The sequence below is a fragment of the Schistocerca piceifrons genome, chromosome 10 (genome assembly GCF_021461385.2).
Source record: "Schistocerca piceifrons isolate TAMUIC-IGC-003096 chromosome 10, iqSchPice1.1, whole genome shotgun sequence".
Taxonomy (NCBI): Eukaryota; Metazoa; Arthropoda; class Insecta; order Orthoptera; family Acrididae; genus Schistocerca; species Schistocerca piceifrons.
This window is the reverse complement of record NC_060147.1, coordinates 140,441,616-140,460,875: the sequence shown is the minus strand read 5'-3', so window position 1 is coordinate 140,460,875 and position 19,260 is coordinate 140,441,616. Positions and strand designations below refer to the sequence as shown.

General features: G+C 40.5%; 1 protein-coding gene across 1 annotated transcript in view; it reads left to right on the top strand.

The window, feature by feature from the left end:
• LOC124718913 (angiotensin-converting enzyme-like) overlaps window positions 1-16,818 on the top strand; it is a 228,905-nt gene extending 212,087 nt beyond the window's left edge. The window contains exons 11-12 of the mRNA XM_047244568.1: window positions 399-642; window positions 16,716-16,818. Coding sequence (XP_047100524.1) covers window positions 399-642; window positions 16,716-16,818 — 347 coding nt within the window. The remainder of the gene's footprint in view (window positions 1-398; window positions 643-16,715) is intronic.
• Window positions 16,819-19,260: the final 2,442 nt, after the last annotated feature.

The window sequence follows — 19,260 nt, the reverse complement described above, 5'->3', positions numbered from 1 at the left end:
CTGTACTCTTAAGCTAATCAAAGCCATGGACTTTGCTCGTGACATACTCTACATGCAGGGATGAATAGTCAGGTTCTTATGCAACATTCATAATTAATAACGAAACGTTTTTGATAACTCAATATCCAGCTTTGTAAACTTGCTTTTCGTAAGTAAGTACTGGCCTACGGCTTATACTTTTCTCGAGTGAGTTTTCCTTTTGATACACCTAAATTTATCAAATTAATATTATTATCGCATGTTTTTCTCAGCCAATTTTTAAAACTGAATAATAGCCCATTCAGATAAACGACATTCCAGTGCCATAACTGTTGATGAGCTTCACCTCTTCCACTGGGCTACTTTTGGAGCAAACTGTTGGGAGAAGTTAATTACTGGTCTCTGCTTTGTGTCCGCAGGGCTGCACGAGGCAGTGGGCGACATGATAGCTCTGTCAGTATCGACGCCACAGCACTTGCAGACGCTCGGCTTGTTGCGCAACTCGGTCGATGACCTGCCGCACAACATCAACTACCTGTTCGCGCAGGCACTCGATAAGCTCGCCTTCCTGCCGTACGCACTCGTGCTCGATCTGTGGCGCTGGGACATCTTTGAGGGCCGCACGCCCAAGACGCGCTACAATTGTGACTATTGGAGGCTCAGGTATGTCATTACAGTATTGCACAGATAATGTGAATGGATACTGGCTTATTTTCTCAAAAAAGTAATGTCAGTAACAACGCAGTGTTGCAAAATACTATTCTAATTTAGTAACTGTAGAAATTTTGTCAGGAAACTTCATGGAACAGGAGAATTGATACACGCAAATGGATGTACAAAATGTTTTATTAATTTAACTTTTACCTGGAATGCGTTTAAGAAGCCTTTATTTCGGATGACTTTGAGGTGGTCTGCTCCTGCTTTTGGAGGTCAGTAGTAGGCCAGTATTGTCTTCCCTTCAGCAGAGCCTCCAGTGTATGGAAATCAGTGTATCCACTGGGAACATATTGGATAAATGCAAGAGACAGAAATAGGTAGGCACTCTACTTTTGTCTCCAGACAGGCAGATAAGGGTCAGGGCCTCTAAGCGATCTTGTCTCTTTGATGGAAACTGTATGTGCACCTAAAAGTCCTGAGCTTGTCTATTTGATGGAAACTGTATGTGCACCTAAAAGTCCTGAGATACGGTTCTTCCCTGCAGAAATCGTTACAAGGAAGTTTCTGGGCAGATGTTGCAGTTTATTAGACACCATCATTAATTTAAACATTCATTCCAGATGATGATGTTTTACCAGGTATGGTCCTATTAGAGCAGGTATTCCTTTCTATCACCCAATGTGCAAACCAGCTTGCCTTGCGTGTTATGGACCACCGAGAGGCTCTTGTTTCTACCATATCTAAAACAATGACGTCTACTATATGGCATTCAAACGGCTATCCCAAAGCTGAAATTTGAAAGACCAGGAACTACAAATAACAAATTCTATCTTCAAAAGACAAGTACTGGATGCTGCCATCAAAAGTAGCCCCGACAATGAAGGAAACATTCACTTCTGGAAATCCCTTAAGAGATTCCAGACAGAAACAGTTAGCCTAACCAATGGGGTCCACGTAACACCACACACACATTCCTTTCCAGAATGCCCCACCCACTGCAGCCTCATTGGGTCATGTCGTCAACCCCTGGTGTGACTGAAGTCGCCTGCTTCTGGTCCAAACAAACTTTCAGTTTGTAATCTGATAACTATGAGACAAAAAAGTCATTCTAGCGTGATTTGGCAGAGCGGTAAGTAGTTTCCCACAATCAAGAGTACTTGCAATGGGACCTCAGAGTTCTCATGTTTGCTTACAATTTTATTTTATTTTATTTATTTTTTGTTCTCAAAGTTGATAGTGGGGTTGAAATGTTTCTACTTCAATTAGGAATCAGGTGTTGGATAGTAATTTCTCAGGTAAAACCACACATTGAAACACGGCCAACACTAGTTTCTAGAAAATTGGTCCCAGTGCCCTGTATAACGTACATAAATCCAGTACCTTAGCTACGGAAGTCCTTCACAAGGGCTCCACCATTGACAATGTCTATGTTTATGCACTGAAGATATACATGGGAGGGGGGAGAGGGGAGGAGGAAACACTTTGATGAAATTGAGACAGTCACATACTGATCTAACCTTTGGTGACTACAACTTCATTTTCAACTACAGGCTATCAATAAATGCCATGCTTCCTTCTCATTTTTGACAAGCTTTGTGGCATGTTTAACAGATGGAATATGGAGCACAATGTTGTCAGCAACAGGACAACCTCTCCCAAGAGGAGGCTTTCACTTGTGCAATGATCATTTCTTTCTTTGTCTACACTCAGCTGCACTTCCTGTCTGGCCATTGAAGTGTACTCAACACATGGGTCACTTTTGGCTAGTCAGAATCTTTTGTAGTGGCATCATATGCAGAGTTGGTTCACCATAAAAAATCACTTTAAACCACTTTCATTCTCACGATGTTCATCTAATAATGCTGCCCATATTTCTGTTAATAATGCATGGAGTATAGGTGATAGCTCATTAAGTTATTGTCAGCTTGAGTGATTGATAGACAAGTAAGCAGGATCGAAAATATTGCTAAGCTTTTGGACCAATCCTTCTTCAGAAGTACAGAAACTGACTATAATATACTGGCAGTGCAGTGCGACTGGGGACAGCAGGCGCACAAGGTAAGAAGGTGGCGGCTGTGAGCTCATTCAGGTGCAGGCAGCGGAAGCCGCGCACAACCCACGATGATGTGGAGGAGTGCACTGGGAGGAGAAGACAGAACAGAGGAAGTGGAAGGCTACAAAGAAGAGGGTGTGGGCCCACATAGAGTGTGTGGTGGTGGAGCAGGGGAACAGGGGCTAGCGGAGATTGAGGTCGAGAGGATCGTGGTCAGTGGATGTGTTAAGAGGACAATTTCTATCCACATAGCAATTTCTGATGACCTCATTGTCAATGGGATGTTAAAGACTAATCTTTCTGCTCTCCTCCTTCCATCTACATAGTTCAGAGAAGCTGGTATTTGGGGGAAGAGCGGGGGTTACAGAAGATGGGTTGCTAAATGGCTCTTTAAGTCTATTACATTGTGCTAGGCAGCATGTTCCATCATTGGGCGGTTCTCTCTCCTCGTGGCCAGAGTTTGGAGGTGATCATTTATTTCTGTAGACAGTTGGTCATGATCATGCCCATCAGCTAGGTTAAAATGCTGGTACATTCTAATAAGGTGGGACAATGCATCCACGCAGGTGCCTGTGCATGCATACAAAACGTGACTTAGGTCTTGGGATAGCAATATACACATATACAGATACCAGTAGTATTGTGTGCACAAGGTATAAAAGGGCAGTGCATCGGTGGAGCTGTCATTTGTCCTCCGGTGATTTATGTGAAAAGGTATCTGACACGGTTATGGCCACACAATGAGAATAAACAGACTTTGAATGTGGATTGGTAGTTGGAGGTAGATGCACGAGACATTCAATTTTAGAAATCATTAGAGAATGCAGCATTTGAAGTGTGCTGAGAATATCAAATTTCAAGTATTACCTCTCACTATAGACATACAGTGGCTGATGGCCTTTACTTAAGAACCGAGAGCAGTGGCATTTGTGTAGAGTTGTCAGTGCTAAAAGACAAGAAACCACAGAAATCAATGCAAGACATACAACACATGTCTCTGTTAGAACAGTGTGGCAAAATTTGGCATTAATCGGCTACGACAGCAGACGACTGACGTGAGTGTCTTTTCTAACAACATGACATTGGTTGCAGTGCCTCCCCTGGGCTTGTGACCGTATCAGTTGGACCCTACACAAATGGAACACTGACCTGGTCAGATAAGGCCCAGTCTCACTTGGTAAGAGCTGATGGCAGGGTTCGAACGTGGCGCAGACCCCACAAAGCCGTGGACCCGTGTTGTGAACGAGGCACTGTGCACGCTGGTGGTGGCTCTGTAATGGTGTGGACCGTGTTTATGTGGAATGGACTGGGCCCTCTGGTCCATGTGAAATGATCATAGACTGGAAATGGTTGTGTTTGGCTACTTAGAGGCCATCTGCCGCCATTCGTTGATTTCGTGTTCCCAAACAATGGAATTTTTATGGATGGCAATGTGCCATGTTACTGAGCCACAATTGTTTGCAACTGGTTAAGAGAACAATCTGCAAAATCCAAATGAATGATATGGCTACCCAGATTGAATCCCATCAAATATTTACAAGATGTAATCAAGAAGTCAGTTTGTGCACAAAAACCTGCAGCAGCAGCACTTTCGCAAGTTTGGAAGGCTATAGAGGCAGTACGGCTCAATATTTCTGCACAGGACTTCCGAAGACTTGCCGAGTCTGTACCATGTCGAGTTCCTGAACTACACTATGCAAAAGGTGGTCCTACATGATATTAGGAGGTATCCCGTGTGTTTCGTCACTTCAGTGTATGTGGTCTGTGCTAGTTACCTCTGAAGAAGAATGTTTCCAAAAGTGTAGCAAAGTTTGTAATGCTTCTGCAACTATTTACAGCTGCAAAATATACTGACACTGTAATTGTAATTGCAGTTTATACCAACATATCAGGTATTTTGCAATATTTCAAGAGATATTTGAGAACAGACAACATAACATATTTTTGCTGAACTTTTGTAGGAAATATCTAGTCAAAAATTCATTGTGGATGTTCTGTTGCGGTCCTGGATTCTCAGTCTTTAAATGCTGCAGGAGAATTAATGATTGTGATACTCTTTAGGAATCAAATTCAACATCTATTTTTGTTGAGTTCTTCAGTTTACTCACAGCTGCTTGTTCTTGGCTGCATAAAATCTGTACTCATATAATCTCATTCTAGACTTACAATTGCATCCTCTCTGTAACCTGAGACACAGAACTCTCAAATGTATAACTAACATACAAGTATAGTAAGATACACAGATATGTGTGAATTGATATAAAAGAGTATTCTTGTTTTAAAGTTTTTGGATGCTTGCCACAATAATTTGAAATGTAATGTAGATTGTGTACTATCTTTTGTGACTGTAATAAAAGTCTTATTTAAATCAGTTGCCAGAGCTGGTATATAACCTACATAAGTTGTGTAACTGCAACTGTGGAAATAAGGCCTAACAACAACAAAAAATTGGCCAGGTTTGAGTAGGTCTTGCACACTGAGAGTTCCATGCAAACTTAATTAAGTGTATAGACAGTTCATCCATTCCGGGAATCAAGAATCTTGACCATTTTTGCCTGTTATTGACTCCGGTACTGGTAAAATATTGGTTACAGTGATAGCAAGATTTTCCAGAATCTTTTAATTTCAATAATATAGATGTGGCATAATGTCATTGCAGGAGACAGACACCCATGATTATTACAGTCAGTAGTTCTGCATTCAGGGTGACTCGGTTAATGGCAAAAGTCGAACATAGGGCAAGGAGTGATTTTATTGCTCATATGATGTGTTTCGGAATTTATCCACTATCAGATATCCAGGAGCGAATGCTGCACACAGATATGGGGTTTCAACTCGTATGTGACTAGTCTGCAATAGTTTGTTTCATATACAACTTGAAAAGCCATATCGACATGCAACATATCTGATGACGGATAAATTTCGAAATGCATCATATGAACAATAAAGTCACCCTTTGCCTGATATTTGACTTTTACCATTGCGACCCATTAAGTCTGAATGCAGAACTACTGATTGTTTTAATTTCAGTTTTGGCCTCAGATAACAAATGACAAAAGAATGTATTTTTCATGTGATATAATTACAAATTAACAATTTTCAGATACTCTCCTTTACTTGTACTGTCAAATCTGACGTCTTGCCAAATTTCATCATTGTAGATCAGTGGGAAGTACCCTATAGATTTTGATGAGTGAATATCAAAATATGTGACATATATGGCCATATCTTTTTACTCCATTGGCTTAGAAGCTTCAAATTGTTACATCAACAACGCACCATAGGCCTTAGTATGCTACATAAATTCTTGATACATGTACCCATTCCTGAGGAAAAGACAGACGGACAGACAGACAGATAGACAACAAAGTGATCCTCTGAGGGTTCCATTTTTACCAATTGAGGCACAGAACCATAAAAAGACAACAATAATTTGAATGTAAAGAATTTAATTTAGTAAATTGAAATAATTGTTTGAAATGTTTTAATTTTGTATTGTGGTTAAAAAATAATAAAATGTATTGACAGCTAATTTGGCTGTGATAGGAACACATGCATAGGCATTATTTGTACCAAAATTACTTCAAAAGTAAATCTGTAAGGATTTAATTGAACTTTATGTATGAAAATCACAAAATTAACTGATCGATACTGTTTTATGATGACAAATGAAGAGGCTGCTATCCAACAAAAACTGACTCGCGTAACTCTGAAAATTTTACAAGTATTCTGACTTGTTTGTGTACCTGTAAGTCACCCAACACCTCAACTGTACGGTGAATTACTGTCTGTACTCCCATTATTTATAGTCCACCAGTGACTTTCCATTACCATATTTGTAATGTTGCCTGTATTTCATGAAACAGATCAACCATCTGATACAAAAAAGTACAAAATGTGCACATAGTTATCATACAAACCCTTTAGCAATTATTTTGGTCCAATTAAAGACAGTAAATGTCCACAGAGAGTTCTATGTCTGTCCTCAGCCAGATCTCATTCAATACTGAATTTATAGTGGAAAAAGCTGTTGCATGTCATACCTAATTACAAAATGAAACTTACAAGATCAGTGCACAAAATTGCTTACAACCATTTTTGTATTTCATTGACACACTTCACTAAACCATAGTATATATCTTCTCTTAACAAGTTCTTACTGTACAAACTAACCATCCTCTGTAACTGACCTCACAAATGTGTACTAGTACAGTGGCTTTCCATCCATCCAGAAATAACTGATTTTAAGTACAGGTGGGGAAAGAAATTTTTCAGCACCAGCATTTGACAAGAAAGGGGAGGAAAGGCATTGTAGAGTTTCCAAATGCCAGATCCTCTATCAGCTCCTGGGCTACCTTTCAAACCTGTATGGAGTCTATTTTGGTATGAGGGCTCATAACATTGTCGAGGATGGAGCTCTGTCCGTCATTTAGGGATGTTAAGTCCAGCAACCTCCTCAGTTCTGTTTGATATTAGTAATTTGTGTGTCACCACTGGATTTCCAATCTCACTACTCTTACAGTTATTAATGGCTATCTTGTACCATAGTACTAATCCATGTCCTGCTCCATTCTGTATGGAGATAGGCAAACATAATTATCTGTGTGGTTATATCTGTGTGTTGATGTATCTCATCGTCATCCCATTGTAATGTGTAAGGTACACGCTGTACAAATGTGGTGCAATCAACTAACTCACTGTAGTCCTTTCTTCAAACAGCTTTTATTTAAATTCTCTGAGTTGCTGTCCTACACATTTGTATGGTACGCATGCATGCGTGCATTTCAGAAGTAGGCCTTCCAGCTTTTAGTATTTAGTTGTGTCTGTCTGCAACTCCATGTCTCTGGTATATGGTGAGCAGCAATCCATCCTTTTCAAAATTTTATCATTATTCCACCCCGGATTTTCCATTGTTTAACATTTAAGAATCTCCCTTTACATTTAAATACACTCAATGCCTTGGACCTTGTGGAGTACTTTTGTACTTCAGTTTCATATTTGTTTGCTAATAAAGCTCTTAGTGCAACGTAATAAGTGATATGACTTAATAACTGTGACAGTACTTAGTGTTTTTGACTGAGAGTTCACTTTGCTACATAAAACCACTTTATTATTTTCATGTATCCTTGCACAGACAGCTTAATTCTTGCTAACCAGTAAAATATTTACTATCGTACATGTAGACTGTTTTCTATAAAATGTAGCCTCGTTTTGTGTTTTACTTTTGATGCTGTTGTTTTGTAAATCACTTTAAGCACTTTTGTATTGTTTATTTTTCCACATTATACTGATGAAAAGTTGTTCTGTTATAATGTAAGCACCACTGGTCAAGGAGCACGTACGTCAACGCACTGCACTTGGCAGTAAGATCTGGTGTCATACAAATTTTCTGGTTTACTTCTCCTGATGATTGACACTGTGAGATCAACTGATATGTTGTCACAGCACTTAATATCAAGTGCAGTTGGTCAGTTACCTGTGTACACCTTACATAAGCCCGTGCTTTAATTTGACTCTGGTTTCTGTTGTCTTACAATAATGACATTTTTACTTGTTGACATTGTATCATGATACTACTACAAGAGCTACTTACTACTGAAACTGCTTAGATATTTACCAAAGGAGTCCACTAGGTCCCAGGCACTTGTGAATTTTCAAATGCGAAGAATGATGGTGAAATAGTGTATTTTATTGTATACGCATCTTAGCTGTGACTGACAACAGATGACATTCAATTAATACAACTGGTTGTAATTACTGAAGCAGCTTCAAAACAACAGTGTATGTGATGCTTTACATATACCTTAAATCCTTCAATACAGTGTACTTAACACCTTTGTAGAATTCTCCCAACAGATCCAAATAGCATACTACTACAGTATACAACCACTTAACACACTCACCTACACTATGCTGTTATAGTTAGAACATTCCCACTGTGTGATGCATAGTTCTCCTATGATCTGAAGAAAGAAAACCTTTCTCATTTAGATGGTGACAAGTCCCAAGGGGACTTGTAGCATCTGAATTTGATGTACATTTGCCACCTCTTAAAACAGTTTACATTTTTCCTTTCCATTTCCACAACTTTTGTGTTTCTGAGCCATCCAGTGCAAAATACTCAACAAATCCTTTTAGAGGTGGTTTGTACAATTCAGACTGGAGTTTTCCATTATAAATGCAGATTTTGCAGGGGTTAGCCTCTGTAATTTTTTTGATGCTACAGTTTACCATTAACAACAAAATTGCTGGGGATTGTAGCTTGACCACTAAGATTTGCAGTGAACCTACACTTTCAGGCGTTCAAAGTTTAAGTTGGCAGTCATTCAATAGTTCTTTCTTGTTTCCACCAGGATGTTAAATGTTTATCAGGTTCCTTCTTGTGTAGCCAAGAGCACTAAGTTATCAATATACATAAACCTTCAGGACTGTTCTGTGCCATGAGGAATCTTATTCCTTCCTTGTACAGTCTCCTTTGACACACATTTTGTCAGTAGATTGAGCTAAATGGTGTATAGGTAGTAAACCCCTGTTGATGTACACTCTCTGTCTTTAAATAGTCCTGATGTATCCCAAATCGAGGTGTAAGATAATTCTACTCTTCCTCTGGTTAGTGACAAATTCGCTGTGAAGTTCCATCAGATTTTTTCAAAGGACAGAAGGTTCCACCATTGAGGAAAGAGAAGTAGCAGAGTTGTACAAGAATGTAGAATGAAAGAAGGAAATCAGTCAGTGTCTGTTTTATATTTTTTTTCTGAAGATCCACAGGACCACTACTGAGATGTACAGATGGCAGGGACGAAGTCAAGGAATTCATTGTGATATTTATTGATATCGTCGAAAACTGTTCAGAAATACTGCATTTGCAATGTAGCAAATACATGGTGGCTAACGAAAACGAATGCTAGACAAGGTCACGAACTCTGACTTACAGCTTACTGTGAGTAGCTGCCTAAATCGTCAGCACTACCTGAGCACACCTCCGGTTCTGATTTGACCTCTCGTTACCACTGGCGTTTCCACCAATGATTTCCAAACACCACTATAAGAGGTTCTGCCAGGAGGTATGTGGGAACAGAATAGCACCACTGGGTTGAAAGGATTTGGCGGAGGTCTCTGGCTGATCCTACACAAGTGATGTATTATTGTCATTTTAAAAGAAAAAAGCCGGAAGCTATAAAATGAAAACCACTGACAGGATTGTTGTACCATTGCTTACAGAAGAAGGGGGTAATCCCTGCAACAGCGCTGAGGCCCCAAACTCACCACTAGAGGGATGCGGACACACACTCCTGTCTTGACAGAGAAAGCACTTGCATGCGTCAACCGTCCACTGTGCTCAGTAGTGTTGAAAACAATGAAATGGAGACTTCAAAAGAAGAGCAAAGCCGTGTGCTGCATTTCCTTGCACCAGAAGGAGTGTGACATGTCTGTTGCAACTCTAATGCTCTGTTTGAACTCTGGGGTAATGGCTGCCACTGTAACATACCAGTCTCTAGTAACAATGACATTCATTTACAGAACAATGATAATGGTACAGCAGTGTGGCATTCCAGATCGTATGTCATCGGCCAATGACATCTGTCCTTCAGTGACGTCTGTCCTTCCTCGAATTGCTTGTGCCACATCTTGACTCTTGTGATGCAGATGAAATGCTCTTCATATAATTATGCCATTCTTTGGTAGATTTCCATTCTCTGCAGTACTTCCACTGTCAGCAAACACAATACATGTCTTTGCTCTTCTTTTGCAGCCTCCATTTCACCGTTTTCAGCACTACTTGGAACAGCTGGTGGCACTACGTTCACAAGCTCACACTGTCGTCACCTGTGTGCGCGTGTGTCCCTCTGGCAGTAAGTCTGGGGCCTCAGCACTCTTATTGGAACTGCACATTCTTCCACAGGCAATGGCGTTATGATCACTCCAGCGAAGGTTTTCATTTTACAGCCTCTGGCTAGTTTCTTTTTTAATGACCCTAATACATTATTCCCACATTCCCATTGCAGAGTCTCTGGTAGCAATCTTTAGAAACCCTAGATGGAAACATGAGTATTAACTGAGTGGAAGTTGCTTATTCTTGGGAATAAGCTAATATTGTTAACAAGAAATGACTGTAAGGAGAGAGAGAGAGAGAGAGAGAGAGAGAGAGAGAGAGAGAGAGAGAGAGAGAGAGAGAGGGGGGGGGGTAATGTCAAAATACCCAGACTCGTGAACAGGGGTCGACAAGAGGTTCGTGTACTTACACTACTTATCGCCCAAACTGGCCACTTATGAGCCAAAAATATCCTTTTCGAATGGGAAGAGTTACCCCAAAATATAATACCGTACCACATAAGCAAATGAAAATAAGCAAAAGTGGACTAATTATTGTGTTGAATGATCACTCACTTCAGATACCATTCGAATAACAAAAATGGTAGCATTAAGTCTTTGAACAAGACCCTGAACATGGGCTTTCCACGACAGTTTACTGTCTATCTGAACACCTAGAAATTTGAACTGTTCAGTTTCACTAATTGTATACCCATTCTGTAAAGTTAAAACGTCAGGTTTTGTTGAATTGTGTGTTAGAAACTGTAAAAACTGAGTCTTATTGTGGTTTAGCATTAGTTTATTTTCTACAAGCCATGAACTTAGGTCATGAACAGCACTATTTGAAACCAGGCCAATCTTGCACACAACAGCCTTTACTACCAATCTAGTGTCATCAGCAAACAGAAATATTTTAGAGTAAACCCAACACTGATCCCTGGGGCACCCCCACTTGAGTGTACCCCCCTCAGACCCCACATCACAGCCATTCTCAACATTGTGAATAATGAACTTTTGCTGACTGTTGCTAAAGTAAGAGGTGAACCAATTGTGAGCTGCTCCCCATATTCCATAATGGTTCAACTTCTGGAGCAATATTTTGTGATAAACACAATTAAACACCTTAGTTAAATCAAAAAGTATGCTAGCATTTGAAACCTTTTGTTTAACCCATCCAGTACCTCACAGAGAAAAGAGAATATAGCATTTTCAGTTGTTAAAAGACTTCTACAGCCGAACTGTACATTTGATAGCAAATCGTCCAATATAAAATGATCAATTATCCTGTGCAGCCTTTTCAATAACTTTAGCAAACACTGATGGCATAGAAATATGTCTAAAATTGTCTCCATTATCCCTTTGTCTCTTTTTATAAAGCAGCTTTACTACTAAGTACTTTAATCATTCAGGAAACTGATCATTGCTAAAGGAAAAATCAAATATGGCTAAGTACAGGGCTAACATGTGCAGCACAGTACTTTAATATTCAGCTAGGCACTCCATCATATCCATGAGGGTCCTAAGTCTTCAGTGATTTAATTATTGACTCAGTCTCCCCCTGTCTGTATCACAGAGGAATATTTCAGACATCAATCTCAGAAAGGCATTTGCCAAGAGAGCTATATGATTGCCTGTAGAAACTAATTTTTTATTTAATTCATCATCAATGGTCAGAAAATGATTGTTAAATACTGTACATATGATTTATCAGTAACAGAAATCTTTTTACTGTGAACTGGCTTTATATCGTCGACCTTGTTCTGCTGACCGGACACTTCCTTCACAACTGACCATTTGGTTTTAATTTTATCCTTTGAATTAGCTATTCTATTTGCATACCACATACTCTTTGCCTTCCTAATAACATTTTTAAGTACCTTACAGTACTGTTTGTAGTGGGCTAAAGTAGCTTGACTGTGACTACTTCTAACATTTTGATATAATTCCCGCTTTGTTCTACAAGATATCCTTATCCCACTAGTCAGCCACCCAGGCTGCCTATTACTGCTAGTACCTCATTTAGAATGCTCTAATGGAAAGCACCTCTCAAAGAAGATCAGAAATGTGTTACGGAAAGCATTATATTTATCATCTATGTTATCAGTGCTATAAACATCCTTCCACTCTTGTTCCTTGACAATGTTTAAAAAACTCTCTATTGCTGTTGAATTAACTTTCCTACATAGTTCGTATTCATATGTGACACTTGTTTGAGAGTACTTTCTCAAACGCCTGGTATCCCTACCCAGTCTGTTACCCCCGGAAACCATCCTTGTAACCATTGATGCCACTTCCTTATACACAAATATTCCGCATGTCCAGGGCCTCGCTGCGATGGAGCACTTCCTTTCACGCCGATCACCTGCCGCCCTACCTAAAACCTCTTTCCTCATTACCTTAGCCAGCTTCATCCTGACCCACAACTTCTTCACTTCACTTTTGAAGGCCAGACATACCAACAATTAAAGGGAACAGCCATGGGTACCAGGATGGCCCCCTCGTATGCCAACCTATTCATGGGTCGCTTAGAGGAAGCCTTCCTGGTTACCCAGGCCTGCCAACCCGAAGTTTGGTACAGATTTATTGATGACATTTTTGTGATCTGGACTCACAGTGAAGAACAACTCCAGAATTTCCTCTCCAACCTTAACTCCTTTGGTTCCATCAGATTCACCTGGTCCTACTCCAAATCCCATGCCACTTTCCTTGACGTTGACCTCCACTTGTCCAATGGCCAGCTTCACACGTCCGTCCACATTAAACCCACCAACAAGCAACAGTACCTCCATTATGACAGCTGCCACCCATTCCACATCAAACGGTCCCTTCCCTACAGCCTAGGTCTTCGTGGCAAACGAATCTGCTCCAGTCCGGAATCCTTGAACCATTACACCAACAACCTGAAAACAGCTTTTGCATCCCGTAACTACCCTCCCGACCTGGTACAGAAGCAAATAACCAGAGCCACATCCTCATCTCCTCAAACCCGGAACCTTCCACAGAAGAACCCCAAAAGTGCCCCACTTGTGACAGGATACTTTCCGGGACTGGATCAGATTCTGAATGTGGCTCTCCAGCAGGGATAAGACTTCCTCAAATCCTGCCCTGAAATGAGATCCATCCTTCATGAAATCCTCCCCACTCCACCAAGAGTGTCTTTCCGCCGTCCACCTAACCTTCGCAACCTCTTAGTTCATCCCTATGAAATCCCCAAACCACCTTCCCTACCCTCTGGCTCCTACCCCTGTAACCGCCCCCGGTGTAAAACCTGTCCCATGCACCCTCCCACCACCACCTATTCCAGTCCTGTAACCCGGAAGGTGTACACGATCAAAGGCAGAGCCCCGTGTGAAAGCACCCACGTGATTTACCAACTGACCTGCCTACACTGTGAAGCGTTCTATGTGGGAATGACCAGCAACAAACTGTCCATTCGCATGAATGGACACAGGCAGACAGTGTTTGTTGGTAATGAGGATCACCCTGTGGCTAAACATGCCTTGGTGCACGGCCAGCACATCTTGGCACAGTGTTACACTGTCCGGGTTATCTGGATACTTCCCACTAACACCAACCTGTCAGAACTCCGGAGATGGGAACTTGCCCTTCAGCATATCCTTTCTTCTCGCTATCCGCCAGGCCTCAATCTCCGCTAATTTCTAATTTCAATTTGCCGCCGCTCATACCTCACCTGTCTTTCAACTTCATCTTTGCCTCTGTACATCCGCCCCGACTGACATCTCTGCCCAAACTCTTTGCCTTTACAAATGTCTGCTTGTGTATGTGTGGATGGATATGTGTGTGTGTGCGAGTGTATACCTGTCCTTTTTTCCCCCTAAGGTAAGTCTTTCCGCTCCCGGGATTGGAATGACTCCTTACCCTCTCCCTTAAAACCCATATCCTTTTGTCTTTCCTTCTCCTTCCCTCTTTCCTGACGAGGCAACCATTGGTTGCGAAAGCTAGAATTTTGTGTGTATGTTTGTGTTTGTTTGTGTGTCTATCGACCTGCCAGCGCTTTTGTTTGGTAAGTTTCATCATCTTTCTTTTTATATATATATATATATATATATATATATATATATATATATATAATGGAAGGAAACATTCCACGTGGGAAAAATTATATATAAAAACAAAGATGAGGTGACTTACCGAACAAAAGTGCTGGCAGGTCGATAGACACACAAACATACACACAAAATTCAAGCTTTCGCAACCAACGGTTGCCTCATCAGGAAAGAGGGAAGGAGAGGGACATATGTCTGCCTGTGTCTGTATGTGTGGATGGATATGTGTGTGTGTGTGCGCGAGTGTATACCTGTCCTTTTTTCCCCCTAAGGTAAGTCTTTCCGCTCCCGGGATTGGAATGACTCCTTACCCTCTCCCTTAAAACCCACATCCTTTCATCTTTCCCTCTCCTTCCCTCTTTCCTGATGAGGCAACCGTTGGTTGCGAAAGCTAGAATTTTGTGTGTATGTTTGTGTTTGTTTGTGTGTCATCTAAAAACAAAGATGATGTGACTTACCAAACGAAAGCGCTGGCACGTCGATAGACGCACAAACATACACACAAAATTCTAGCTTTTGCAACCAACGGGTGCTTTGTCAGGAAAGAGGGAAGGAGACGAAGCAACCGTTGGTTGTGAAAGCTAGAATTGTGTGTATGTTTGTGTTTGTTTGTGTGTCTATCGACGTGCCAGCACTTTCGTTTGGTAAGTAACATCATCTTTGTTTTTAGATATATTTTTCCCACGTGGAATGTTTCCCTCTATTTTATATGCGCTAACGATGTGACATTACCTCATTTCCACAACTATGAGAGGACTGCAGTGAAGTGATTATTCAACTGTTGAAATTTGGAATGTTCCAGGAGAGAGATTCTTGCAGACAAGAGAGCACCAAGAGTCTGATCACATTTTTGAGACCATTTAAAGTGTGAATCACTGTACTCAGAACTGTAGTTCATTAAATGTATGAGATGACTCCTGAAAGTAAGTTACACACGTCATCCCACCCTAAGACTACTGTGCAAAAGGTTGGTCCATTATCAGAAGAGAGTGTATGTTTCGAGTTTTCTGCACACACAGTTCTGCTGTGGTACAGTTAACACGTGCATCGTGATGTGGGAGTGAAATGGCACAGCAACTGGTAACATCCTCAAAAGTTGAAGTACGCAGAACAGTACGATTTTTGTGGGTGAATCATCTAAATCGCACAGTTTCACAGTGAAATTCTGGTGGTATGTGGATCAAATACATTGTCACATCTGGCTGTAGAGCCAACAGTTTCACCAAGGCCGCACAGATGTAGGTGATGCCAGTCGGGAAGGAACGCCATCGACATCGACCGGACGACAGTGCTCTAGCAACAGAGGAACTGATCTGTAGCAGTCACAGATTTTCCAACAGCGAGGATGTTCACACAATGGTCTTAGAATGGCCCCATGACTGAGGAGCAGATTCCTACCACTGAGGAATTGAGTGATTGGAAGACCATTCCGACCATTGTTTACAGAGACCTGGTGCCTGTGTTGAAAAATATTGTCATGTATGCCACTTTGAAGTGTAGTGCAGCATTCGGTAGATATTACTTCACCTCCCATAACAATGTATAATTTATTTTTTGCAGGCCCTTCATATATAGGGATCTGTACTAACTGATGAAAAGAAACTGCACTAACTAGTTACATCAGATTTAAATCAAATCACAGCAAAAATGAATAGTAAAAAAAAGTACATTATGGAAGAAGCTTTTTAAAACATGCTGACACATTAAAACTGTCTGCCAGACTGGGATGCAAATGTGGAGCTTTGTCTTTTGTGGGAAGTGCTCTTACCAACTGAGCATGCAGGTATGGCTTACAACCCAGCCTCACAGGTTTGCTTCTCCAAGAACCACCTCTCCTATTTCACAAATTATTTTTCATAGTGAAAGATTCATTCTGGAATCTAGTAACTTCTTATTGTGTAATGAAATTTTGTTCAGTGATGATAGTTTTAAAATAAAAAAGTAAGTTTTTCATTACTGTTGAGTGTTAATCCATAAACAATGTGATACTCTTCAAATTAGTTTCATAAATTCCCAGGTCCCAAAAGCAAGGCCAATAGTGCCATTTATGTAGGATGTGACTGGATTAAAAGCCACAGATACAGTAGCTACAAACAAATTTATGTAAGTGTCAAATTTTTTTATGAATGTGAGCCATTTTCTTCCAGGGAGAACTACAGTGGAGTGAAGCCGCCCGTGCTGAGGTCGGAGATCGACTTTGACCCTGGGTCCAAGTACCACGTGGTGGCCAACATCCCCTACATAAAGTGAGTACCACGGCACTGCATAGCTACTCCACAGCCTTCCACATGCTGAGCTGCATTCTGCTAGAGGACAGGTAGAGTTGGTCAGTGGGACAGGTTAACTAGTGAGTATGTTAGTGTGTCCAAAAGGTACTGCTAGTTTCTGGTGCTAGCATATGAGGTGACGATCAGATCAGAAGCTTGCTGGAGAAAATGTAGAAGGGAGACATTTTACCCCAGTGTAGCCAGTCAACTGAGATGGAGTTAGTGACTATTGCACTCAGTCCAGATATTTCCAGTTCTTTCATAATTGGTGGTGGTAAAACAGAGGCAGTAATATCAGGTGCGACATTAAACAGAGTTTCACTTCCTCTGTTCCAGTATACATTTGGTGCCCCACAGAAAAGCATTTTCTGCAAGTATACTGTTGCATTTGTTACAGGAAAATTAATTATATTTAGATTGTCAAAATGAAGATCAAAACTACGGTAATTTATTTTGCAGGGGAGGACTAAATCATATCTTTTTGTTATTGTAATTTTGTTGAGCGGATATGTATACTTTTGATAGTGACATACATTAGTGTTGCTTTATTCGTTACTTTCATAGCACTTTCATCATCCTAGAAAACAAAATATACTAGTGTTCTATTAAACAGCAAACAATTTTTATGCAGAATTCTGTTGTTATGTGATCAAAGGACAACAAGAGGTATTAATTATTTTCCTTCTTCTCTACAGTTATAATCAACAACAGGCAAATGCAAGCACCTAAATTTCTAAGTTTTGTATATGACTGTAATAAAGAACTTTGACATAAGCAGAAGGCTGCCCGCCATATCCATGTATTTAACGTGTCTGAGCTTTCTCTCCAACTGGATGCAGTCAGGAAGTCCACTAGAAATGGAGCAATAGTTCGCTTCAGGAAAGAACAGCAGTGTGATTAGCACTAACTGTCAGTAATGTAGATCAAGGTGGTACGTACCATATGTTGAGTGTTCCTTAGTTTCATGACTGAAGTTCTGAGCATAAAGGGGTTTGATTAGTGTCTCTTTTATTGACTCAAGTTCAAAGTGCTTCAACCTGGACATTTAAAGCTGTGTCTGGAAAATCTGGAAGCACAGTTCAGAGAATTTAGTGTAGTTCTGCATCTGTAGGAAAAATGTGGAACAACACTTATAACTCGTAGACTAATCTATAGAGTGAATATTCAATTGTTAAGAAGAAAATCCACTGTAAAAAGGTAAAACCACATTGTCAACTACCCTCCTGGGTACACAGAGTATCATAATAAGTGGATATTTATGTCCTGTTAATGCACAGTGTGCACAGAGAGTTGACGTAGTCTTGACTAAGATTAGCACTGTGACAACAACACTGGCTTAATGACTGGGACACACACTGATACTTGGCTGCCTCCACCCTGTTCTATGGCGATTGTGAAGTGTTGGACAAATGGTTCTCTCACTGATAAGACCTGAAGCCATCCATTCTGTTGCCATTCTACATGTTCCATTGCCCCCACTCACGTGCTACAGTGCTGTGAAGTTTGTACTGTTATTATTAAACGTTACTCAGAGACCAAACTGATCGTGTGGAAATGGTTGTGTAGTGTCTGGATTGACAGAGCTTTGCCAGTTGCCTCCAACAAGGCAGTTCACAGTTGTGCTTTTTTCTCCTCATGGTACCTGTGAGTGAAATTTTCTGTGTAATGTGTATCAGTTGGCAGTGTGAACTGCAAGTGACCACTATGAGGCAGGTTTTGTGTTGTTGTATGGTCAGATTTTCAAATGATGTTGCTGTGGTGGACACCAATTCCACAGGTATCTTCTCTTGTGGATGTTTTTGTTGCCATAAACTGACAATAAACACATGCTCAGAGTACCCTTGAAATGAGCCTTCCAGACACACTGACAGACTGAACAGTGCACATGAGCCACATTGTCATGCTGAAGGTTGCAGATACAATGTGTTCTCCTTGACTGCACCAAAAATGCAGGTTTATACTTCTGCCTTATTTGGAAGTAAATTATATCTACAACTAAATAAATACTCCACAAGTCAGCATATAGTGTGTGGCAGAGGGTACCTTGTACCACCGCCAGTCATTCCCTTTCCTGTTCCACTCATATAAAGTGAGGGAAAATGACTGTACATCCCTTAGCTGCTCCACATCTCATTTGAACACTGATTAACAGCTTGAATGAATTTTTACAGTCTTTCTGGTAAGTACAACTGATATTTTGTTTGGACATCTGCAAGAATGTACCAGTAAATTTACTTGTGAGTTTACTATTCAATATAAGAGGACATGCTCTTAAGTCTTAATGAAAATAATGGAAAGTAAGCATATTCGAACAAGTTGTTTGATCGTATCTAACAATATTCAACTTCAAAAGTTATGTATTTTTGGATGCATTTGAACCAATTCTGGAAATATTTTTTCCACTCTGATGTTGATACATCCACAC